Source organism: Phalangium opilio, unplaced genomic scaffold (genome assembly GCF_054372755.1).
Source record: "Phalangium opilio isolate 3A_F unplaced genomic scaffold, DU_Popi_V2 ptg000039l_2, whole genome shotgun sequence".
In the NCBI taxonomy this organism is placed as follows: domain Eukaryota; kingdom Metazoa; phylum Arthropoda; class Arachnida; order Opiliones; family Phalangiidae; genus Phalangium; species Phalangium opilio.
Window position 1 is genome coordinate 3484556 of NW_028324163.1, and position 26106 is coordinate 3510661.

A 26106-nucleotide genomic window follows, 5' to 3' on the forward strand; every position below is an offset into this window, starting at 1 on the left:
CATAGCTCTACAGCAGGGGACTTTTAGTATATTTTTTGTTGGGTCAAAAACAACACATGTACCAATTTTCATCTTTATGTTCAAATGTTCTAGGTCAAACCCTAAAAGTCCTGGGCTATAACCTATCGCCAGGGAGCACATTATCCAAAGGAGAGTCAGAGATAGAAGGGGAAAGGTACTTTATAACGGCCGGGCACCATGGCTCTTATGCGCATCTACCTCGGCGCACCGCCGAGGAGTAAGACGTCACGTGATCCTTTGAGAGGGAAATTCAAAAAGGGTAAACCCGAAAATGCGGTTAGAGAGAGGCTAACATTACACACTAGAGATCAGCATTCAGCGTGGTTACTGTAGCTTTTTCTACGGTTAATTTACAATTTTTAATAATTTGTAAGCCTAATTATAGTTTCCTATAAGAAATGTTGTTACAAAAACTGTAACAATAATACGAAAAACTGTAGCCCCGATATTAAATTCATTTCATTCCGGCATTCCCCAAACATAAAACTAGATTTGACCTATGTAAAGATGGATTATTTACTTTATTATAACCGTATTTATTATTTTTCTTTGAATGTTAAAAAATAAAACACTGGTAAGGGTCAGTAGATTAACAAGATGGCCCCGGCCAGATTACGCTTTCGCTACGCCCTCTAGCGGCTAAAACTGATACGACCCCGGAAATTTTATTTTGCGTTATTATTTTCTTATTTATTAAATACCCTTTCGATTATGAATGAAATTAATTTAGTGTGATTTTGTTTTCACATAAACGTTAATGATAACTTTGTTTTTAAAACAAATGTTTTAAGAAAACTAATTAAGTACAGTTATTTGTTTTATATTCGCATTATATTATATTGCCGTTTGAAAAACATATTGATAATTTTGACCAAACACTTTCCAAGATTATTTTCAGTTCCATTTTTGGATAAACAAAAATATAATTATAACTATACGCTATAAAATATTTCTATTCTCGTTTAATTACTCAAATAACCCATGATAACAAATTTTACCAAGCACTTTTTAAGGTTATTTTCAGTTGCAATTTTTGACTAAAACGAAAAAAATAATTGGTTTACCTCTTAATTTTAACTTATAATAAGAGTAATCAATTACTAATCATCACTAATCTTAATTGTTTCTTAAATAACTAAAATAAAGTGGAGGTTGCAAAGACACCTAGGTATGGTTCTAGGTACTATTTATAAATTTCAATGCGATTCCGCACGCGAATAAAAAGGGGGAAAGGCACCCAGCCCGCAAGGGTCAGACAAATGCTTTTGCAACTCGAAGCGCAAAAGCAAAAACCAAAAATTTGAAGCATAAATTATCATTTTTGTTCCACAAAAAATATTTGTCTTGGACATTTTAAGAAACTAACAATGAGATCGATTAGCAAGAAAACCCGAGGTGTTGTCAATTTTATATAAAAACAATTTTTATCGGCCAAACCATGATTTTGTGGCGGCCCCCAGCGGATAGAACTGGTATGACTCCGGCTTATTTATTTTTTTTTGCGTATTTATTATGTTGTTTATCAAATAGTCTTCCGATTATGAATAAAATCTATCTAGTATTAGATTGATTTTCAGTTTAATAAAATAAGTAACAAATTTCTGTCCTATGAACTGGAACAATTAACTTTAAGCTTTTTATTGCAAACCTAACAAAAGTAGGCTGCTAATATACATAACTGGGAACTAAAATTATTCAATGAATGTACGTTTAAACCTCGGTTTAAACCAATATACAGCCATCGCATAGAGTTAGACCCCAGTCATGTTGTATTGAAACTTGATGCTATAGAAAATATAACCTAATGGGTAAAAATCATATATCAGCAGGTTTCGTTATCAAAATTGTTACATTATTTTCTTACTAATTGAAATTAATTAAAATTTAGTAGTTGTACAATTTTGAAATGCTTCCCTCATTGGGGGGCCTGGATTCTCTAATTTATAAAAAAAAATGTATTTGCGGTGTTTGCTCTATTACAAGTATAATACACCCTATACCCTATCGTACGTACGTAGATGACGCAACGGCGTAATTATTATATAACCAATGCTTATTTTTATTGAGGTAAGATTATTTATAAAAATAATATTGAACTTTTTTCTTAAGATTAGTGATGAATGTTAATTTCTTACTCTTATTAGTTGTTAAAATTAAGAGTTAATTAAATAAAATATCATTAACATTTATAGGCAAATTTAAACTTGAAATGATAATTTTTCTTTGTCCGAACTTGTTACTGAAATGTGAAAAGAACCTTAGAAAGTGCTTGTGCTTGGTAAAATTTATTATTAGGATTATTTGAGTAATTAAACTTTAATAGAAATATTTTATTGCCAATGCCAATACTTAAAATTAAACATCAAATTATCATTTTTGTTTGTCCAAAACTGTAACGTGCTTAAAGAGAAAAAGAAAGTTTTCAGGCTTTAGCTTATCTAATCCCAACACCCAAATTCCCAAATTAAATGTGCAGGTATAGTTAACCCCAAAAATGTGTCTATCTGGAAGCACTTGCAAGTTAATTTAAGTAACTTAAAATATAAACACTTACATAGATGGTAATATCATAAACTTGCTTAGTTACAGAAGTTACCCTGATACACTCTCTAGAGACTACGGTATAAACTTCGTTTGGTTTACAAATCAAATATCTCTTACGTTAAAAATGTGTTTAGTTATTATTAGATTTTAGACTTTTCGACGAGTAGAATCCCTAAAATAATTTTGTAAAACTTCTAATGCTAAAAACGCGACATATTTTACTGCTATCTACCATTCGCGGATTTCCCGCCAAGAGTTTACAATTCAGAGGCGCTGCGTATACGCGCGCTACCATGGAAACGGCCCACCCTCAACTTAACGAGAGGCGAGAGTAACGCGCGCGCCGCTCTAGTAACGAGAGTCACGTGGTCCCCTCTCTCTGGCAAAAAAATAGCTAGCCCGTCGTGGGAAGAGTGAGATACTGTTGGTGAAAATCGCAGATGGGTACTAAGCCTCAATAGCTTAGTCTGTTTGGCGTTGTACTCTGGTGCCTGTGTGGATATAGACATGGCGGGTTCAAATCCCGGTCGTGCCAAAAAATTAATTCTTCAATAGTGAAATATTTACGGGACTTCGTATAGATGTCGCTGAAGTTCGTATTTCTAGCGGGAAGTTTGAAATGAAAGTAACTTTATTTATGATGGATTCTCCCAGGTCACATGAAAAATTGGGGGCAGAAAGGAGGGGGGGAGAAGGCGCCCAGCCGTAGGGGGTAATTGCAATGCTTCCGCAGTCTATAGACAGCGAAAGCAAAAACAAGAAACAAATTTGATAATTACCGTCGCCGAAGCACTGTAGGCACGCACGCGGCACGCACGATTCGCGAAGCGGCTCGAGTATTGGAGTATCACCGAGACACCGACACCGTAAAACTCAAGCCTCGGCCGTAATAATGTAAACAAACTTCTCTGACTTTTTTCTCTCTCGGTTGCGCCGATTGCGCATGTGCGCCACGCTCCTAGAGAGCCACTGGCACTGGTAACGTTTTTGAAAGGGGGGCTGACGGAGAATTTGGCCTCTCCGACTCTCCTCTATTTTTGTGCTCACTGCTATCGCTAATAAAACTCTATATCGACAATATACGTTACCTATGAACAGCGGACAGTTGGCAGCCTGATGGCCAAACTGCCTTCAAGCGTAACACAGTCGTGTGCCAGGCCTACGATTTCCAGCACCACGCCTGCTCCTCGCCTTCCCCCTCGAAGGCCACGCGTTCCTGCACTGAAGTTGATGAAAACTTTAACCATTTTTAAATGTTTTCTCCTAATACGATATTTCCAGAATGATACCAAATATCCCTCAAATTCAGCTTTTTACGCTTTTATGGGTATGGTGTTAAGAAACGCAGCCCTTTCCAGAACATTTTTACTAATAGATTCATTAGTATAGGATTAGAGTATATGTAGACCGAGTAGCGTCAATAGGCCAAAAATTCTGTCAAAGTTATATTTTTTGGGAAAGGAAACGAGGAACTCATTATTGGCTATGGTACCTCCAACTCAGATGCAGGACTCAATTCTCTACTGGATATCGTTTATTCCACTTGTACACTAATATGTACTCATTGGCTTCTATCCTGTTATCTGTTTACGGCTTTGTACGCATTTTGCACAGGTACGTCGTGAATATTAAATCATAAAACGAAAAAAACTCATAGTCCAAGTAGCGACAATAAATGAGATACAAAATTTTTCACTCCCATCTAAACTAGAGTATCTTTAGTCCGAGTAGAGGCAAAAGACCTAAATTGTTGCCAAAGTAAAAGTTTTTGGTAAGGGAAATGGGAAACCCATCAAGTCATGTTTTCTCTTATTGTCTATAGCTTGGATGATTAATAGTGCCTTTGGATTTAATACTGACGTTCGAGAATGTCGCGATCTACATTCACGCGATAATTGTTACTAACCGGATGTGACGTTAATGGAATAAGATAATGCAATTTCGTCTTCACATAGCCCACTTCATCACGCGCTCGACTACTCAAACTGATCGCGCTATAGAACTAGTTCAATAGGCCAAAAAGTGCAAATTTTGGATTTGGCCTACCGGCGGAAACTTCGAAGGAAATAAAAACTAACATTAAGTTCAATGGGAGGATGTAGAGCTTTTGGTCAGATCTTCTCTCCCATTGATTAATTTGACCAGGGACCCTATTCTCTAACTACATTTGGATCGTTCCTAATCCAAATGATTTGGGTGTCATCTCCAAATGACACAAATCCGTATTCTCTAACTCCAAATCCCTTTTTATTTGGTTCAAACCCTATCCAAACATTTGACAAGCCAAATGGCCGGCCAAATCGTCATTTGGTTAGCTCTTTTCTCCATTTTCACCCCGTTTGTGGCCGCCATTTTTTTAAGGGGAAAAAATTTGAGAGAGGGTTCTTTTTCGTGGTCATTTTCATATTTTTTGACGATTTGCTTATGGATGGATTTTAAATATAATATAAAGTAGGTTTCAAGCTTTAATATAAGCCTAATATCATAATTTTCCACCTTTTTATTGTCCCACAATCTATTTCTAAACTTGGCCCTTTTTTTAAGGCGGTGAAATTGCGCTAAGCCTTGGCTTACCGTTAATTTTTGCCATTTAAATGTTTGCCTCTCGTTGCCCGTTACTTCGCCTTCTCTTATCGTCGTATTTTTAAAGTTTAGACTTTGAAAGTAGTGCTTTGTTTCCTTAAATTTAACTTAATTGTATAAGATTTCAATATTATAATTGCGTTAAACGTCGGTATTTACGAATTCAAGAGACGCGCTTTGCATTTGAATTTCGTTCCCTCGAAACTACCCCCCCCCCCCGGGGAGAATTTTTCTTTATCGGCGTCTCGCTTCAGCCACGAAAACAGCTGTAGTGAGAAGTGTTATTTACTAAAAATGTATGCGGTCAGTATGTTGTTTTTGCATTTTAATGTTTCTAATCGTGGTGCGCGTCGAGGTTTACGAATCCAACGTGTGTTACGAAATGAAAATCAATGGTGGATACTATATGATCTATGCTTTAAAAGGAATTTGACCGCGAAAGTCAAGCAAAACGGTATTAGGCCTTGCCAAAAGTTGATTGAGCTATAGCATAGTAAGCCTTCGTCAGATTATCACATGTCATATGATATAAGAAATTGACCCTCGGATATCCTGTGACTAGGAGATGGTTATAAAGTTACAAACTCTCGATTTTGGAGGTAGATACTGTCTAGTGACACTTAAAGTAACGATTTAATCTTATATCGTAAATTAACCGATGTTGATATCAAAGCTTAATAATTGTTTTTAACTCCATGAATCTTAAATATCAACATCAAAAATTATCTACTGAAAGAGATATCTACTTATATTCCATTCAAATTTCTCGCAACATTTCAAATTAACGAGTAGAAATGTGCAATTGAAGTTCAAACCGATTAATTGGGCAAATTGCTATATTGGTCACTGTTACCGATCACAGATAGATTTGCGTCCTTCAGTAATGTTTATTATGCTTGTAAAATGGTAAGCGAAATCTGTGATTAAATTTTAAAATAGACATGAGCAAAAAGGGCTTTATTCATATCAACTCGATTACCGAATATCTAAATTTGACTAAAATTAACAAAATATTCTATTCATGGTTAAAAATCTTGTTTAAAGCAGCAAGCCATCTAATCCTTACTCACCTTATTTTGAAAAAAAAGTAGGTTGATAATTCTTTCAGTAGATGATTGATTGATATTTCAGTTTTATTGAGTTTAAAAAAAATTGATTCCACCATTGGTTAATTTACAATATTGACCAATCGACAATCACAAATTTTAATAACTAAATTACAAAAACCGGTTCAAAACTTTATTAGTTTTGAAACAATTAAATTCTAATATTAAACATATGTACTAGTTAATTCCTCGTTGGTAATTAATTTATTGCCTTAGTGAAATTAACGCTGAATTTTATATACACAAAATAAATAATAAATTAGCTTCTAAAATTCAAATGTAAAAATGTGTGCATTATTTCCCAATTAATAAAAGATATCCACCTATTTTTCATTCAAATTAATTTCCCACTTAATATTAATTAGGCCTAATAAGCTTAATTTTACAAAATTATTACAATCTAACATGCAAAAACACAAGGCTTAAAAACATTTTACTTTTATATTAAACGCTGCAAAAGAATTGACCAATAAACAGTAAGTAAAATTACGTGATGAAAGAGGAAGTGACGTACATTTGGTTTGGATAAAGGTTTGGCGGGAGATCCAAATGCCGATTTGGATTTGGGTTAGAGAATACGGTTTTAAGCGCCCTATCCAAATGGAGCCGATCCAAACGTTTAGATTTGGATCATCGTCCAAATGATTTAGATTTTTAGAGAATAGGCTCCCTGATCCTCGTATGAGGGCGTGGGTTCGAACCCCACTTCTGCCATCGATTTGTTTTACTATAATAACATGTATCTCATGCTCAAGAAAGGCTTCTCTAGTATGGCAACATGTGAGTAGCTTTATGGAGCATAGAATTCCGAGAGGTATTTCGGGGTGGTACTATAGGTTCATTTTCACGGAAAACGTTCAAAATCGTGTCAGGATGGCCGAGTGGTCAAAGGCGTCAGATTTAAGCTCTGATCCTCGTATGAGGGCGTGGGTTCAAACCCCACTTCTGACAACGATTTGTTCATTTTAATAACTTGTATCTCATGCTGAGGAAAAGCCTCTCTAGTATGGCAACAAGTGAGTAGCTTTATGGAGCATAGAATTCCGAGAGGTGTTTCGGGGTGGTACTATAGCTTCATTTTCAAGGAAAACGTTTAAAAGCGTGTCAGGATGGCCGAGTGGTCTAAGGCGTCAGATTTAACCTCTGATCCGCGTGTGAGGGTGTGGGTTCGAACCCCTCTTCTGACAACGATTTGATCCATTTTAATTACATGGATCTCATGATCAGAAAAGGCAACAAAATTGTAGCTCTATGGAGCATAGAGTTCCGAATGGTATTTTGGTGTTGTAATATAGCTACATTTTCAAGGAAAACCTTGAAAAGCGTGTCAGGATGGCTGAGTGGTCTAAGGCGTCAGATTTAAGCTCTGATCCTCGTATGAGGGCGTGGGTTCGAACCCTTCTTCTGACAACGATTTGTTTCATTTTAATAACATGTATTTCATGATCAGAAAAGGCTTCTCTAGTATGGCAACAAGTGAGTAGCTTTATGGAGCATAGAATTCCGAGAGGTATTTCGGGGTGGTACTATAGCTTCATTTTCAAGGAAAACGTTTAAATGATTGTCTGGATGGCCGAGTGGTCTAAGGCGTCAGATTTAAGCTCTGATCCGCGTATGAGGGTGTGGGTTCGAACCCCTCTTCTGACAACGATTTGTTTTACTTTAATAACATGTATCTCATGCTCAGGAAAGGCTTCTCTAGTATGGCAACAAGTGAGTAGCTTTATGGAGCATAGAATTCCTAGAGGTATTTCGGGGTGGTACTATAGCTTCATTTTCAAGGAAAACGGTTAAAAGCGTGTCAGGATGGCCGAGTGGTCTAAGGCGTCAGATTTAAGCTCTGATCCTCGTATGAGGGCGTGGGTTCGAACCCCACTTCTGACAACGATTTGTTTCACTTAATAATATGTATCTCATGCTCAGGAAAGGCTTCTCTAGTATGGCAACAAGTGAGTAGCTTTATGGAGCATAGAATTCCGAGAGGTATTTCGGGGTGGTACTATAGCTTCATTTTCAAGGAATACATTTAAAAGCGTGTCAGGATGACCGAGTCGTCTAAGGCGTCAGATTTAAGCTCTGATCCGCGTGTGAGGGTGTGGGTTCGAACCCCTCTTCTGACAACGATTTGATTCATTTTAATTACATGGATCTCATGATCAGAAAAGGCAACAAAAGTGTAGCTTTATGGAGCATAGAGTTCCGAGAGGTATTTTGGTGTTGTAATATAGCTACATTTTCAAGAAAACCTTGAAAAGCGTGTCAGGATGGCCGAGTGGTCTAAGGCGTCAGATTTAAGCTCTGATCCTCGTATGAGGGCGTGGGTTCGAACCCTTCTTCTGACAACGATTTGTTTCATTTTAATAACATGCATTTCATGATCAGAAAAGGCTTCTCTAGTATGGCAACAAGTGAGTAGCTCTATGGAGCATAGAGTTCCGAGAGGTATTTTGGTGTTGTACTAAAGCTAAATGTTCAAGGAAAACGTTTAAAAGCGTGTCAGGATGGCCGAGTGGTCTAAGGCGTCAGATTTAAGCTCTGATCCTCGTAAGAGGGCGTGGGTTCGAACCCCTGTTCTGTCAACGATTTGTTTCATTTTAATAACATGTATCTCATGATCAGAAAAGGCTTCTCTAGTATGGCAACAAGTGAGTAGCTCTATGGAGCATAGAGTTCCGAGAGGTATTTCGGGGTGGTACTATAGCTTCAATTTCACGGGAAACGTTCAAAATCGTGTCAGGAAGGCCGAGTGGTCTAAGGCGTCAGATTTAAGCTCTGATCCTCGTATGAGGGCGTGGGTTCGAACCCCACTTCTGACAATTATTTCTTTCATTTTAATAACATGTATCTCATGATCAGAAAAGGCTTCTCTAGTATGGCAACAAGTGAGTAGCTCTATGGAGCATAGAGTTCCGAGAGGTATTTTGGTGTTGTACTATAGCTACATTTTCAAGGAAAACTTTGAAAAGCGTGTCAGGATGGCCGAGTGGTCTAAGGCGTCAGATTTAAGCTCTGATCCTCGTTTGAGGGCGTGAGTTCGAACCCGTGTTCTGACAACGATTTGTTTTACTTTAATAACATATGTATCTCATGCTCAGGAAAGGCTTCTCTAGTATGGCAACATGTGAGTAGCTTTATGGAGCATAGAATTCCTAGAGGTATTTCGGGGTGGTACTATAGCTTCATTTTCAAGGAAAACGTTTAAAAGCGTGTCAGGATGGCCGAGTGGTCTAAGGCGTCAGATTTAAGCTCTGTTCCTCGTATGAGGGCGTGGGTTCGAACCCCACTTCTGACAACGATTTGTATCACTTAATAATATGTATCTCATGCTCAGGAAAGGCCTCTCTAGTATGGCAACAAGTGAGTAGCTCTATGGAGCATAGAGTTCCGAGAGGTATTTTGGTGTTGTAATATAGCTACATTTTCAAGGAAAACGGTTAAAAGCGTGTCAGGATGGCCGAGTGGTCTAAGGCGTCAGATTTAAGCTCTGATCCTCGTAAGAGGGCGTGGGTTCGAACCCCTGTTCTGTCAACGATTTGTTTCATTTTAATAACATGTATCTCATGATCAGAAAAGGCTTCTCTAGTATGGCAACAAGTGAGTAGCTCTATGGAGCATAGAGTTCCGAGAGGTATTTCGGGGTGGTACTATAGCTTCAATTTCACGGGAAACGTTCAAAATCGTGTCAGGAAGGCCGAGTGGTCTAAGGCGTCAGATTTAAGCTCTGATCCTCGTATGAGGGCGTGGGTTCGAACCCCACTTCTGAAAATTATTTCTTTCATTTTAATAACATGTATCTCATGATCAGAAAAGGCTTCTCTAGTATGGCAACATGTGAGTAGCTTTATGGAGCATAGAATTCCTAGAGGTATTTCGGGGTGGTACTATAGCTTCATTTTCAAGGAAAACGTTTAAAAGCGTGTCAGGATGGCCGAGTGGTCTAAGGCGTCAGATTTAAGCTCTGTTCCTCGTATGAGGGCGTGGGTTCGAACCCCACTTCTGACAACGATTTGTTTCACTTAATAATATGTATCTCATGCTCAGGAAAGGCCTCTCTAGTATGGCAACAAGTGAGTAGCTCTATGGAGCATAGAGTTCCGAGAGGTATTTTGGTGTTGTAATATAGCTACATTTTCAAGGAAAACGGTTAAAAGCGTGTCAGGATGGCCGAGTGGTCTAAGGCGTCAGATTTAAGCTCTGATCCTCGTAAGAGGGCGTGGGTTCGAACCCCTGTTCTGTCAACGATTTGTTTCATTTTAATAACATGTATCTCATGATCAGAAAAGGCTTCTCTAGTATGGCAACAAGTGAGTAGCTCTATGGAGCATAGAGTTCCGAGAGGTATTTCGGGGTGGTACTATAGCTTCAATTTCACGGGAAACGTTCAAAATCGTGTCAGGAAGGCCGAGTGGTCTAAGGCGTCAGATTTAAGCTCTGATCCTCGTATGAGGGCGTGGGTTCGAACCCCACTTCTGAAAATTATTTCTTTCATTTTAATAACATGCATCTCATGATCAGAAAAGGCTTCTCTAGTATGGCAACAAGTGAGTAGCTCTATGGAGCATAGAGTTCCGAGAGGTATTTTGGTGTTGTACTATAGCTAAATGTTCAAGGAAAACGTTTAAAAGCGTGTCAGGATGGCCGAGTGGTCTAAGGCGTCAGATTTAAGCTCTGATCCTCATATGAGGGCGTAGGTTCGAACCCCTCTTCTGAAAACGATTTGTTTCATTTTAGTAACATGTATCTCATGATCAGAAAAGGCTTCTCTAGCATGGCAACAAGTGAGTAGCTCTATGGAGCATAGAGTTCCGAGAGGTATTTTGGTGTTGTACTATAGCTAAATGTTCAAGGAAAACGTTTAAAAGCGTGTCAGTATGGCCGAGTGGTCTAAGGCGTCAGATTTAAGCTCTGATCCTCGTATGAGGGCGTGGGTTCAAACCCGACTTCTGACAACGATTAGTTTCATTTTAATAACATGTATCTCATGATCAGAAAAGGCTTCTCTAGTATGGCAACATGTGAGTAGCTTTATGGAGCATAGAATTCCTAGAGGTATTTCGGGGTGGTACTATAGCTTTATTTTCAAGGAAAACGGTTAAAAGCGTGTCAGGATGGCCGAGTGGTCTAAGGCGTCAGATTTAAGCTCTGATCCTCGTAAGAGGGCGTGGGTTCGAACCCCTGTTCTGTCAACGATTTGTTTCATTTTAATAACATGTATCTCATGATCAGAAAAGGCTTCTCTAGTATGGCAACAAGTGAGTAGCTCTATGGAGCATAGAGTTCCGAGAGGTATTTCGGGGTGGTACTATAGCTTCAATTTCACGGGAAACGTTCAAAATCGTGTCAGGAAGGCCGAGTGGTCTAAGGCGTCAGATTTAAGCTCTGATCCTCGTATGAGGGCGTGGGTTCGAACCCCACTTCTGACAATTATTTCTTTCATTTTAATAACATGTATCTCATGATCAGAAAAGGCTTCTCTAATATGGCAACAAGTGAGTAGCTCTATGGAGCATAGAGTTCCGAGAGGTATTTTGGTGTTGTAATATAGCTACATTTTCAAGGAAAACTTTGAAAAGCGTGTAAGGATGGCCGAGTGGTCTAAGGCGTCAGATTTAAGCTCTGATCCTCGTATGAGGGCGTGGGTTCGAACTGCACTTCTGACAATGATTTGTTTTACTTTATTAACATATGTATCTCATGCTCAGGAAAAGCCTCTCTAGTATGGCAACAAGTGAGTAGCTTTATGGAGCATAGAATTCCGAGAGGTGTTTCGGGGTGGTACTATAGCTTCATTTTCAAGGAAAACGTTTAAAAGTGTGTCAGGATGGCCGAGTGGTCTAAGGCGTCAGATTTAACCTCTGATCCGCGTGTGAGGGTGTGGGTTAGTAGTGTAACCCCCCACTTCGTACCTCCGTAGGTGTAGAATGTAGGTGTAGAATGTAGGTCAAGGTCACCAGTGTAAAAGTAGGTCAATGACCTATGACGTAATGAGTGACGTAATCAACGCCCCCTCGCCGCCGGGGAAGCCCCTCGCGGGAAACCCGCGCGCCCCCTAGCGGGAAAATACCGCGCGCCGCCTCGCGGGAAAACCGCGAAATTTGAAAACCGAGCGCAAACTCGCGGTGAGTCTGCGCATGCGTATGACGGTCTCTTCAACTGTATCTGTGACGTCATTTCTGTGACGTCATTGGCGAGAAAACACCGTGCGCCGTCTATTGGGAAACTCCTCTCTTCTACAACTGTATCTGTGACGTCATTGATAAGAGAGAGATAGCTTTAAACGTACATTGACAAGGGTTAAATCTTCTACAACTGTATCTGTGACGTCATTAATAAGAGACGAGAATGGATAGCTTGAAACGTACATTGACAAGGGTTAAATCTTCTACAATTGTGACGTCATTGATAAGAGACGAAGATGAATGGATAGCTTTAAGCGTTCATTGACAAGGGTTAAATAGAAAATCTTTCTTTGAGAAAGTGTAATTATGGAAAATAAGTTAAGCCGAGTGTATTATAACAGTGAAAGTCCTCTCAGTTACGGTAGCGCAAAGAAATTGAAACAAGGAGTGAAAAATGTTTCGAAGAAAAAAATTAAGACATGGCTTCAGTCTCAGCCAACATATACCATTCACAAAGCAAGGAGGATATACTTTCCAAGAAATCGTACTTACGTTACAACAGTCAGTGAAGTATTTCAGTGCGACTTGATCGATCTACGAAATCTTAAGAAAATAATAAAGGGTTTCAATATATTCTAACTATTATTGATATCCTCTCAAAATATGCTTGGAGTCTTCCTTTGAAAAATAAAACTAGTAAAGAGGTTTTGAAAGCTTTACGGAGAGTTATTAAAGAAAGCCGATACGAATTAATGTTGATCAAGGTAGTGAATTTTATCAAAATTGTTTAAAGATTATTTAAGAAAAGAGGGAATAAGTCTTTATACTAGTGTAGGTGCAATTAAATGCGGAGTAATTGAAAGGTTTAATAGAACTTTAAAGGATAAAATCTTCAAGTTGTTAACTAGAACGAAGAAACTAAATTACATTGATGCCTTACCAAAAATAATGAAATTCTACAATGCAACTGTACATTCAAGTACTGGTTTCGTTCTTATTGATGTCAATGAGAAGAAATTCCACCACAGAATTTGCATTAGTCTTAGACGTCGATATGATGCCCAACGATAACCTCCACGAAATGTTCCTGGAGTATGCCTGAGAAAATAGGCTCTTTCTCGAATCTCGAAAAGATGATAAAACTGTTTACGTTGTACCCGCATTCGAAATGAAAGAAATAGCCCAAATACCCAAGGATAAAACGGACAACGTTTGGAAATGATGGACGCCCACCTCTTTTACATTGAGCTTTGTTGGAAATGTCAGAAACATATTGACTACGAAGCCTGGTATAGAGAACCAATGACTAATAAGTTAGCTGTCATTTTTGAAGTCTTGTGGAGAGATCCTTGGGAACCTTTCTTCTTCAGCAGAAATTCAGCGCCTTATCATGATGAATGGTTTAGACAATATGGCTTTAATTTAAAAGTCAAGTAAGACCAAGATACCACCGTGTCTAGAAAGAAGAAACCATCGATAATTAACCCATTGATTAATATCTTTGCAGGTTTGCGAATTACACGTTGTAGGATACAAATTTTCAGTTTTAAATAACGCTTTTGTCATCCATAAGGGCCTGAAAATGGCCAACTCATTCCATAAAGAAAAGGATACCGATCAAGAAAAGAACCGTATCTTATTTCGACAGTTTAAAACTGAACTAAAGGAAAAATATCCAGACTGATCCAGGAGGTGTTACTGATCTCGAAGCTTCCATTTACATGAAAAATATAAAACGTACAAAAAAGATGTAATTTATCAGGTTAGTTTTAAAGAGTAAGTAAAAAGAAAATCAAATCTACCTTACATTGTGTATAAAAACAATGGTCCCGGAAACTTTGGAACAGATTTTGGCTGTTATGAAAAAACTGTCTCCATTGAGGAACTCTATTTAGATAATATAGGAGTTAAATGGTGTATATTCGTACAAGTTATTCTTATAATGACGTTATTTAATGTAAAGATTTGTATTTTAAAATAGGGATTTTGCTCATAAACTTGCATTGGTTTTCATAAGTAATCCAAATGTACCTTTTCATACTTTGGACCTATCAAATAACCTAAAAGAAGATAAAGGTAATATATTTACTAACGAAAAAAGAAATATCAAAGACAAATAAATAACAACAACAGCTCTTCATTGTATTTCTTAATGAAATATCTCTTGTCAATTAATTGTAAAGAAAAACAGAAAATAAATGTTACCAATAAACATTGTGGTGAACTTTTTATGAGGATATTATTTCTGCATTTTTCATAATAGCGCTGAACTGCCTATCTGTACGAGGTTGAATTCAGGGTTCGTACAAACCTGGGAAACTGGGAAAACTAAGGCAAATAAATAACTTTCAAAAATTCAGTGTTTGTTCTTCTTGCCGGTCTAGTGTAAACATGTTTTACTGTGCTTTGGTGTGTTTATTGTTGTGGTATAGTGTAGTTTTAGAGTGTTTTATTGTACTTTTATTGTGTTTTATTGTAGTTTTATTGTGTTTTACTGTGTTTTATTGTAGTTTTTTTTTATATTTTGTTTTATACTATTCTGTGCTCTTTTATGTTTTATACTATTTTGTGCTCTTTTGTTTTATTCAATGTTATGCTCTTTTATAATGTTTTATTGTGTTTTATAGTTTATCATTGTGCTCCTTCTATGGGGTGGTAAAGTCCCTCAATGTGACGTTGTAACTTATTAAAGGCGAAATTTTCCCATCTTTTTGTTAGGGTTATTAACCCGAAACCTCCCTGGCCTATCTTCTGTTGGATATGGTCCATATTTAACCAGTGTCTGTCGTTAGTCCAGATTAGTTTGGCGCATTCGTGTAATAGTCTCTTGGATAGTTCTTTCGGTGTGAACAGTACTGGTAAGGTGTAGAATAGTTTGCTGAGGAGGATGTTGCATAACTGCGCTCTGTTTTTGTATGACAGGCCAAAAACTGAGGTAGAAATGTTTTCCATTGAGGTTGTTATTTCGTCTGCTACCATATTTGCGTGTTTGTTTAGAATATTTTCTTTCGTGAAGAAGGTAACGCCTAAGGACTTTATTTGATCATTGTTCCATTGTACGTTTATCGGGAGATCCGTTCTATTTTTCCACCCTCCGAGCCATAATCCGTTGCTTTTTTCTAGGTTAAACTTGGCGTTACTCATTCTCGAGTAATTTGCACATTCTTCTGAAAGAATCGTAAAGCCTTGGTCTGTGGTGATAAAAGTGTTAAGGTCATCAGCGAAGGATAGAGTTGTTAATGGTCTCGGGATGAAAGGTAGATTTATAGAGTCTTCTCGTAGTTTACTTCGGAGATGGCATAACAGAGGTTCTATTGACAAATTAAATAGGAAGCTTGACATTGGGTCACCTTGGCGGATGCCTTTGGAGACTTTAAATTTTGCCGAAAGAATATTATTCACTTTCACGCATGCTTCGGCTGATGAGTATACGGCTTGAATGTAATTTGCTATTTTGTCTCCAAGACCAACGTGTTTCAGGATTTCATATAGGTACTTGTGTTTTACCCGGTCAAAGGCTTTCGCTTGGTCGAGCGCTACTATCGCTAAATTTTCGCTAGAGTTGAAGCTGTAGTGGTGGATTACATCCCTCATTATATTTAGATTGGATGTAATACTCCTTTTCGGTATACTCGACGTTTGGTCATAGTCGATAATTTTATTAATCTTGGTACCGATTCTATTTGCCAGACATTTTGAAAGAATTTTGAAATCTGAATTTAGTAACGAAATCGGCCTCCAGTTGTTTAGAAGTTTTGGGTCCCCTTTTTTGTATATAAGTTTTATAACGGCGATGGTAAAGCAGCTAGGGATTTGTTGTTGGCCTAGTAACTGTGTAAAAATTAGCCAGAGGGTATTTCCAATAATAGGCCAGAAGTGTGTGTAGAATTCGTTGGTTATGCCATCTCTGCCGGGGGATTTATTTCTGGCTAGATTCTTTACAACTTCGTCGACTTCCTGTTTCGAAAGGGCGCTATTGCAGACCTTGGTATCCTCTTCGCTTAGACGGGGTAATATTGTTATGTAGTCGTGACAGTTCTCCGTTTCTTCGTCCTTGAAACAGGACTCAAAGTGTCTGACGATTTCAGTAAAAAGTTCTTTCTGTGTTGACGTTGCCTCCCCTTTTTCATTTTTGACGCTTGTAACTCTTTCGATTTGATTTTGTTCAATTCTTATTAATTTCTTGGATGGATATTTAGCTGCGACTGCAGTCTTTATTTTGGTTCGGGTGATTATGCCTTCAATTTTGTTTGCTTCTAGTTCCTCTAGTCGTTTAAGGAGTGAGATCTTTTCTTGTTCGGACTTGACGCTCCCGCTTAGTAATTTTTCAGAAATGCATCTCGATTCTTCCTTTCGTTTTAAACTACTATTTTGCGAATATTCTTTTGTTAGTTTCTTTAATGTGAACTTGGTTTTTTCCCACCAAGATAACATATTCTCCTCAAATTGGGGTAGTAAATCTAGCCGGTGGGTCCAAAAGTGTTTAAAGACATTTTCGAACTTGGAGTCATTTAGTAGAGAGTTATTAAAGCACCATGTGTCACTTAAGTTGCTTCTATTTAACTGCTTGATTTCTAGTTCTAGGATTACTGGTGAATGGTCTGAATATTTCAGGCCTTGGACTATCTTTATGTCTTTTACCATTGGCCATAGGGTAGGTGATACGTAGAAGCGATCTAGTCGGGCTTTTTGGTCATGATCGGAGAAACTTTGCCATGCCATTTCTTGACTTTTGGGGAAAAATTTACGGTACACATCAATTAAGTCATAGGATCCTACTAAACATTTCATTTTGTTGACAAGTTTACTACGTCTTTCAGCTGTATTGCACCTATCTAGTGTGGAATCAAATGTACAATTAAAATCACCGAGTATTATTATATTTGTTATGTCCTTGTTCTCTATATGGGTAATAATCTTATCAATCAGTTCCAGAGCTTTAACATTGGTCTGTGGCATGTAAACATTATAAATGGAGACATCTAAATCAACATTTGTAAAATTTAAAAAGGTATATTGTAGATATCCTTGTAAAATTGTTTCACTTTCTATTTTGATCGCGGTTGCATTAAAGAAACGATTATTATGTGTTACTGAAACACCTGCTTGGTGGTTTGTAAAACCATTAAAACTATGCACGTATTTGTTTAAAAAATAATTCGGAAAAATGTTTTTGGTTAAAAATGTTTCTTGCCAGAAAGCTAAACGGGAATTTGTGTTTTCCATTAAGTTACATTCATTAAGAAATTTAATGTTATTATTTAGTCCTTTAGTATTATGTGTTATAATTTTAAAACTCATTAGGATTTCTTTAAGTTATCTACAAGTTTTGCTAGTCTGATTCTCTCGGTAGTGTCTCTTTCTTTAGCTAGGCGTTCAAAATTAGTAGTGTATTTTGCAGCACAAAGTTTTGGTTGTTTTTTCCAACGGACTTCTTCCAAAAAGGTTGTAAGCATTTCTTGAGACAGTGTTGGCGGGGGGGTTTCAAGAACCTGTATTTTAGGTTTTTTAACAGTTTGTTTTTCAAGGTTAATAGTATCCTGTGGCGGAGTTGCAGGTGGAAAGAGGCGTTTGTTTCTGGGTGTCGGTGAGGTTCTTTGGCTGCTGTCCAGAAAAGGGGTGTCGGCCCAGTTTATGGGGTTTCCAATTAGGTTGTTTTTTGGGGTTGTTGAATTGGAGTCATCAGATTGACTACAATTATTATGTCCTTGGGGTGTGGAGGTGTCGGGATTTGTAATTTGTGCATACGTTTGTTGTTGCTCTTCTGTTTCACTCTCGTTATCCGGTTGTGATAAGTGTGGATCTTGGTCATCAATGGTTGGGTTATTCTCCTTGTCGTGTGTTTTTTTTTTGTAGCAGTGATCAGCCAAATGTCCTCGCTTTTCGCAAAAATCACAAATTTTTGAGCCCGCTTTTTCGAAGAAGATCACATAGTTTTGATTTTCATATTTGAAGTTGATTCTTTCTGGGATTTCCTTTTCTATTAGCGCATAAACCTGTCTTTTGAAGCTAAAAACCGGTCCGCCTAAAAGTTCTTGTTGCTCTGTTGTAGGGTTGACGTAGATTTCGGTGATTTCGGAGGTGATTTTGTGTTTTACTGTGTTTTATTGTAGTTTTATTGTACTTTTAGTGTATTTTATTGTGTTTTACTGTATTTTATTGTAGTTTTATTGTACTTTTAGTGTATTTTATTGTGTTTTACTGTATTTTATTGTAGTTTTATTGTACTTTTAGTGTATTTTATCGTGTTTTACTGTGTTTTATTATAGTTTTATTGTATCTTTGTGTAGTTTTATAGTGTTTTATTTTACTTTTAGTGTATTTTATTGTGTTTTACTGTATTTTATTGTAGTTTTATTGTACTTTTAGTGTGTTTTATTGTAGTTTTGTTGTGGTACAGTGTAGCTTTAGAGTGTTTTATTGTACTTTTATTGTGTTTTATTGTAGTTTTATTGTACCTTAGTGTATTTTATTGTGTTTTACTGTGTTTTATTGTAGTTTTATTGTACTTTTAGTGTATTTTATTGTGTTTTACTGTATTTTATTGTAGTTTTAGTGTATTTTATTGTGTTTTACTGTATTTTATTGTAGTTTTATTGTACTTTTAGTGTATTTTATTATGGTATAGTGTACTTTTAGAGTGTTTTATTGTACTTTTAGTGTGTTTTATTGTACTTTTAGTGTATTTTATTGTGTTTTACTGTGTTTTATTGTAGTTTTATTGTACTTTTAGTGTATTTTATTGTGTTTTACTGTATTTTATTGTAGTTTTATTGTACTTTTAGTGTATTTTATTGTACTTTTAGTGTATTTTATTGTACTTTTAGTGTATTTTATTATGGTATAGTGTACTTTTAGTGTGTTTTATTGTACTTTTAGAGTGTTTTATTGTACTTTTAGTGTGTTTTATTGTACTTTTAGTGTGTTTTATTGTACTTTTAGTGTATTTTTTTGTTTTACTGTATTTTATTGTAGTTTTATTGTACTTTTAGTGTATTTTATTGTATTTTACTGTGTTTTATTGTAGTTTTATTGTACTTTTAGTGTATTTTATTGTACTTTTAGTGTATTTTATTATGTTATAGTGTAGTTTTAGAGTGTTTTATTGTACTTTTAGTGTATTTTATTGTATTTAACTGTGTTTTATTGTAGTTTTATTGTACCTTAGTGTAGATTTAGAGCGTTTTATTGTGCTTTTAGTGTATTTTATTGTGTTTTACTGTGTTTTATTGTAGTTTTATTGTACCTTTAGTGTATTTTATTTTGGGATAGTGTACTTTTAGTGTGTTTTATTTTACTTTTAGTGTATTTTATTGTGTTTTACTGTATTTTATTGTAGTTTTATTGTACTTTTAGTGTATTTTATTGTACTTTTATTGTACTTTTAGTGTATTTTATTGTGTTTTACTGTATTTTATTGTAGTTTTATTGTACCTTAGTGTACTTTTAGTGTGTTTTATTGTACTTTTAGTGTGTTTTATTGTACTTTTAGTGTATTTTTTTTGTTTTACTGTATTTTATTGTAGTTTTATTGTACTTTTAGTGTATTTTATTGTATTTTACTGTGTTTTATTGTAGTTTTATTGTACTTTTAGTGTATTTTATTGTACTTTTAGTGTATTTTATTATGTTATAGTGTAGTTTTAGAGTGTTTTATTGTACTTTTAGTGTATTTTATTGTATTTAACTGTGTTTTATTGTAGTTTTATTGTACCTTAGTGTAGATTTAGAGCGTTTTATTGTGCTTTTAGTGTATTTTATTGTGTTTTACTGTGTTTTATTGTAGTTTTATTGTACCTTTAGTGTATTTTATTTTGGGATAGTGTACTTTTAGTGTGTTTTATTTTACTTTTAGTGTATTTTATTGTGTTTTACTGTATTTTATTGTAGTTTTATTGTACTTTTAGTGTATTTTATTGTACTTTTATTGTACTTTTAGTGTATTTTATTGTGTTTTACTGTATTTTATTGTAGTTTTATTGTACCTTAGTGTACTTTTAGTGTGTTTTATTGTACTTTTAGTGTATTTTAGGTTTTCCTGACACCTTAAGCAATATGGTTTTTTGTTGGGGCATGCAAAAACATTTTCTAATTTAAAATAGTCTTTTACAACGTGATTACCGTGACGCCAATCGGGAATATTGTGCGGTAATTGTGAGGGGCGCGTCATAACATAATTGTACTGTAGAAATGAAAGTTTATAATGTGCTTTAACTCGAGTGTCGAAACATCTTGTGCCGAAAGATAGTTTAAAATGTTTGAAAGTTCAGTAGCGATATGACTGGGTAAACAACCCGAATAAAGATCATACCGAGAAGCGAGTTCATACTCGTATAGTATATTAAAAGTTTTGCTCGACGCTACTTTAGCCAAGGTATACAGAGAAGGTATATTCGACAAAGACATGACTATTGTTATGGCGGGGAGAATTTAATAGTTTGTAGATCTGAATACAGTGAATTATTGCTATTAGTGAAGTTGGTTATCCAGCAGATATACTTTTCGTCACAACCGAATATAACCTCAAGTATCATTGGTTCGCTCGTTAACGTATCTGACTTTAAACTCGTTGTTCTATGTATCACGAGTTCGAATACCCTTAGCGAGAGTCCTTAACAAGCGAACCAAGGTTACTTTTGTAAAGGATATATTTTTATCTCTTATAATAAACAGTTGTTTTCATAAAGCGAAAACAAGGTTGGTTGACGTCAAAGATAATTGGAAATATATTTTACTCTCTTATAACAGTTGCTTTTATAAAGCAAAGACAAGGTTGGTTGACGTCAAAGATAACTCGAAATATACGTATAGAAAATATATTTTGCTCTCTTATAAGTAACAGTTGCTTTTATAAAGTAAAGACAAGGTTAGTTGATGTCAAATATAATTCGACGTATGACGTCAAGGTTAGCCATGATAAAAATTTATTTTGCTCCTTTATAACTTACAGTTGTTGGTTATAGACTTCGTTCCATAAAATACTATCAAACTAGCTAGGACCCGAGGATTCGTTATACCTGAAGGTGAATAATATAGCGCCTATACCGTGTTATATTTTGCTTCGTTATAATTAACAGGTGTTTTAATAAAGCGAAAACAAGGTTGGCGTCAAAGGTAATTCGAAATATACGTATGACGTCAAGGTTATAATATATTTTTCGCTCTTATAACTAACAGCTGTTTTTGTAAAACGGAAACAAGATTTTTTTACATCTATGATAGTTCAAAATGTACTTATTTTAACGTGATACGTCGACCGTTTTAGATATAGTATATAACCCCGCAAGTCGCGGCGTACAATCACTTGAGCCAATATCTCTCGACCATAAACTAAATTCTCTCGATGCCTTTAGACATGGTAAGATTTTTTTAATTTTCCACGTTTTTAAAAACTGCATGTCCAAATGTATCATTATTGTCTTTAGACGGCAAATCAAACGTGGGAAACTATCGAAATTAAATTTAACGAGAGCGACAATATCGGTGTAAAATTAGTTAAATTAAACAATAAATTATATGTAGATATTAGAAGATAAGCTTTTAAAAAACCCCTTATATATGGAATATGTATTTCGATAGACGTGATAGAAGAAGTTAAAAAAAAATTTAAGCAAACCATGCGGTATCATAAAACAGACCCTATGCTTCCCGGGAATGCTGGAACTGGAAAATTTAAAGATACGGGTTATTTATTGACAAAATATAGGGGGGAAATGCGCGAAAAACAATTAAATTTAAAGTTTGATGAAATACCAGAGGTTGTCAGTCTTATAGATAAAGTTTCAAAGAAAATACCTGTAACTGAGTAAGAAATTTGAAAATTTAAACAATAAAGAATTTTTAAAACGTATTTTTAGAAAATTAATACTTTTTATTTTAGAACTTTATAGTGTGTATTATTTTAGATATTTTAGTTTGTTTCCTAGGTATACGTCAAGAGTTTTATCTCGAGTCGAGCCTAAGATCAAATAGAAAACATGTCATCATCCGAAGAAGAGCCTTTGGATCTTTCCTATTTTAATCCTAAAAGGTTTTACGAATTATCAAAAGTTAACCAAACTGTCTCTCGAAAGTTCAACTGTTTAGCCTCTGAATATAAAATTATTTTTAAAGACCTTCATTTGCTCAAATTGACAGAAGTATATGAACAATTGATAAAAATCTTTCAATCCATTATAGAGACAATTTTAGAATCTTCTCAAGGTTACAATAGCGTTAGATTTTGTGTTAGGTCTGACTTACTGGAAAATGCTATAAATTTAAAATTTATGGCCCTAAATGAGTTAACGGCTGAAAGATTAATGACTGCCATTAGTCAAGTAAGTCAAAGCCGGCGAAATTTTTTTCTCGAGGGTGATGTCAGGCTCGACGCTATATTTTTAAATGTTAATGTACCAATATCAGGTCGTCGATCTGTTAAAAATAGATCGATGATAGCTCTCGACAAATATATTCAGAAAGGAAGGACATTTTTGCCTATAATAAACGATGATGAACTATGCGTATCAAGAGCAATCGTTTGCGGGACGATGGTTGCTGATTTAACATATTTAAAGAAACAAAAGCTTAGTACTTTGACTTTTGATTTTAATCGTTATAGACGTATACAACTAGGTCATAGACCTTTGCAAAAAGAAGAAGCGTTAAAGCTTCATGCCAAGGCTAATGTGCCTATTGGTCCCGTTAGTTTAGACAAAATTTCAATGTTTCAAAAAGTATTGCAACCCGAGTATCAAATAGTTATTTTCAGTGCTAATGATAATTTCAAAAAGGTTTATCAAGGTGAAATGTTTTCGGAGAAAAAAAAAATTTTATTACAAATAGATCAACACATGCACGTCATTAAAAGTTTAGCCAGTATGTTTGGGGCCAAGTCGTATTGCAACACGTGTTTAACAACGTTTACTAAATTTAATGACGCAAAAAAACACAAATGTTGTAATCAAAAAATCAAATGTTGGCGTTGTTACTCTGAGACCTTTCACGAAGACCCTCAGATTGAAATATCTCGCTGCCAAAACTGTAATAGATACTTTAAAGGGCCTGAATGTTTCCAATTTCACATAGAAAATGGCACTTGTTTAAAAATTAAACGGTGCTTAAAATGTTGCAAAGAAATTCGCGATGACAAACATAAATGTCTTACAACTTGTTCTAGATGTAAAATTGAGCACCCTCCCAAAATGTGTTACGTTCAACCCCTTGATGATACTTTTAAAGAAACTAGATTTTGTTATTTTGACTGTGAAACTATTGATATGAACTTTAAACATACCCCGGTTCTATTAGTTTCGGCCATGCAAATTAATGATACCGAATACGATTATCAAATTTTTAGAGGTTTTGATTGTGTTGATAAGTTTATGAAATATCTGACCCAAACAGAAGATGAGACATCTTATACAAGGAACAATAAACGAATAAAAATAAGTAAACCTAAATTTGAAAATTTGACTATAGTGGCCCACAATTTTAAAGGTTTTTATTCGTATTTTATATTAAATTGGTTAATTAATAACCATGTAAAACGAGACGTCATATTCGACGGCTCTAAAATTCTAGCTCTCTTTATTAAAAGTCAAAATTTTAGGTTTATTTGTAGTTATTCATTCGTGGCGCTTCCTTTGAGAGCCTTTACAGAAACTTTTCAATTGGGTAGTTACAAAAAACCGTTTTTTCCTTATATTTTCTTAAAAGAGGACACTTTAAACTATGAAGGTCCGTTACCTGAAAAAGCCGTATTTCAACCTGAATTTATGAATGAAAAGGACCGACAGGCCTTTGATTTATGGTACAGTGAAAAAGGTAAAAAATCCACGTACAAAATAATGACCGAATTAGAGGAATACGCTGTACAAGATGTGGTAGTTTTACAAAAAGGAATTACAAAATTTAGAGAACTTTACAAAAAGGAATCGGGTCTAGATCCTCTTAATTGCGGAGCTATTACAATATCGGGGGCCTGTACTAACGTGTTTTTACACAAATATTTAGAAAAAAATACATTGGGTGTAGTACCTAGTCCGGGTTATCGTGGATCATTCAACCAAAGTAGTAAAGCTATCAAGTGGTTGACTTGGGTTAGTAAAGAAATGAAGGTAGAAATACAGACAGCCCTATCTCCTGAAGGAGAAAAAAGAATTGGACCTTATTTAGTTGATGGTTACTCAAAGGATCCTAAAATTATCCTAGAGTTTAATGGTTGCGTGTATCACGGTTGTCCGAAATGTTTAAAAGGTAGTGAATGGAACAGTTTAGTAAATGATACAAATAAAAACTGTTACGAAAAGGGCCTGGATAGAATAGAATTTATAAAAAAGTTACACCCCAATGCAAAGTATATAATAATGTGGGAATGCGAGTTTGAAAATTTGTTAAAGACAAATATCGCTTGTAGTACCTTTTGCGAAACTGTAGAGGTGCCTTCACCAATATTAGCCAGGTCGGCTTTATACGGTGGAAGGACAGAAGTCTTCAAATTATATCATAAACCGGATGAAGCAAAAAACGAAAAAATTTATTATTACGACCTCATGTCACTCTATCCCGCTGTCAATAAATACGGAATCTACCCAAAAGGACATCCCAAAATTTTAAATAGTAACTTTAACTATGAAAAAAATGCCTATTTTGGTATAATATCGTGTGAACTCTTGCCCCCGACTGATCTATATATCCCAGTTTTACCATACAGGTTTAATGGAAAATTGTTTTTCCCCCTGTGTAAGTCATGTGCCCTTGAATCAAATAATGAAGCGTGTCAACATTCTGACAAGGAACGAATTATTTCGGGTATTTGGCCCTCGCCTGAAATTTACAAAGCCGTAGAAATGGGTTATAAAATTATAAAAATATACGAAGTACATCATTTCGACGAGACATTTCAGTATGAAAAACATGTTAACGATGGACTATTTGGAGGTTATGTTAACAATTTTTTGAAGATAAAACAAGCTAATTCCGGCTATCCGTCTTCCGTTAAAACTGCCGAGCAAAAACAAAAATATATTGAATCGATTTATGAATCTGAAGGTATTAGCATCAAGATGGATGAAGTAGTCCATAACCCCGCACTGAGAGCTATTTCAAAGATTTGTCTCAACAGTCTTTGGGGTCGTTTTGGTATGAATACAAACAAAACCAAAACACTAATTGTTAACGAGTACACAGAACTTGTACGTATCTTATCTGATGACACAAAGGAATTGGTAGATTTAAGACCAATTAATGAAGAAATGTGCTTATTATCGTACAAAAACAAAGATGAATTTGCACCAACATATTTCAAAGGAAATCCGTATGTGGCTTGTTTCGTTTCGTGTTACGGAAGATTAACCTTATTCGAGACCTTGCATAAATTGGGTAAAAGTGCCTTATAGACAGATACGGATAGCGTTTTATTTGTGGCGGGGGAAAACGATTTTAAACCCCCCACGGGTAACAATTTAGGATGTTGGGTTAACGAACTAGGGGACGCTACAATTACAGAGTTTGTTTCAAATGGGCCCAAGAGTTACGGTTACAGAACTACGGACGGTCAATCTGTCGTGAAGGTTAAAGGAATTTGCCTTAATCGTGTTAACGGGAAAATTATAAACTTTGAAGCTATAGTGGACTCTATAAAAAATAAATCCAAACGTCTAAAAGTGGACGTTCCTTTCAACGTCATTCGAAATAAAACGTCGATCACTCTTTTAAGTCGAAAACTAGAAAAAAGCTTTGGATTTACGTTT

The 26106-nt window shown here is 35.6% G+C and overlaps 1 protein-coding gene and 4 non-coding genes across 5 annotated transcripts; all 5 read left to right on the plus strand.

The window, feature by feature from the left end:
* Window positions 1–7121: 7121 nt before the first annotated feature.
* TRNAL-UAA (transfer RNA leucine (anticodon UAA)) lies at window positions 7122–7205 on the plus strand. Its single transcript has one exon. It is a non-coding gene; the product is annotated as a tRNA-Leu (tRNA).
* An 849-nt stretch (window positions 7206–8054) lies between these two features.
* On the plus strand, window positions 8055–8138 carry TRNAL-UAA (transfer RNA leucine (anticodon UAA)). Its single transcript has one exon. It is a non-coding gene; the product is annotated as a tRNA-Leu (tRNA).
* Window positions 8139–9462: 1324 nt separating this feature from the next.
* TRNAL-UAA (transfer RNA leucine (anticodon UAA)) lies at window positions 9463–9546 on the plus strand. The gene has a single exon. It is a non-coding gene; the product is annotated as a tRNA-Leu (tRNA).
* Window positions 9547–10172: 626 nt separating this feature from the next.
* TRNAL-UAA (transfer RNA leucine (anticodon UAA)) lies at window positions 10173–10256 on the plus strand. Its single transcript has one exon. It is a non-coding gene; the product is annotated as a tRNA-Leu (tRNA).
* Window positions 10257–13420: 3164 nt separating this feature from the next.
* Window positions 13421–14023, plus strand: LOC149680246 (beta-1,4-glucuronyltransferase 1-like). Its single transcript, XM_089834653.1, has 2 exons — window positions 13421–13806; window positions 13881–14023. Exons 1-2 carry the CDS (start codon window positions 13592–13594, stop codon window positions 13900–13902), a joined length of 237 nt encoding a protein of 78 aa, XP_089690779.1. The 5' UTR covers window positions 13421–13591; the 3' UTR covers window positions 13903–14023.
* The last annotated feature ends 12083 nt before the right edge of the window (window positions 14024–26106 follow it).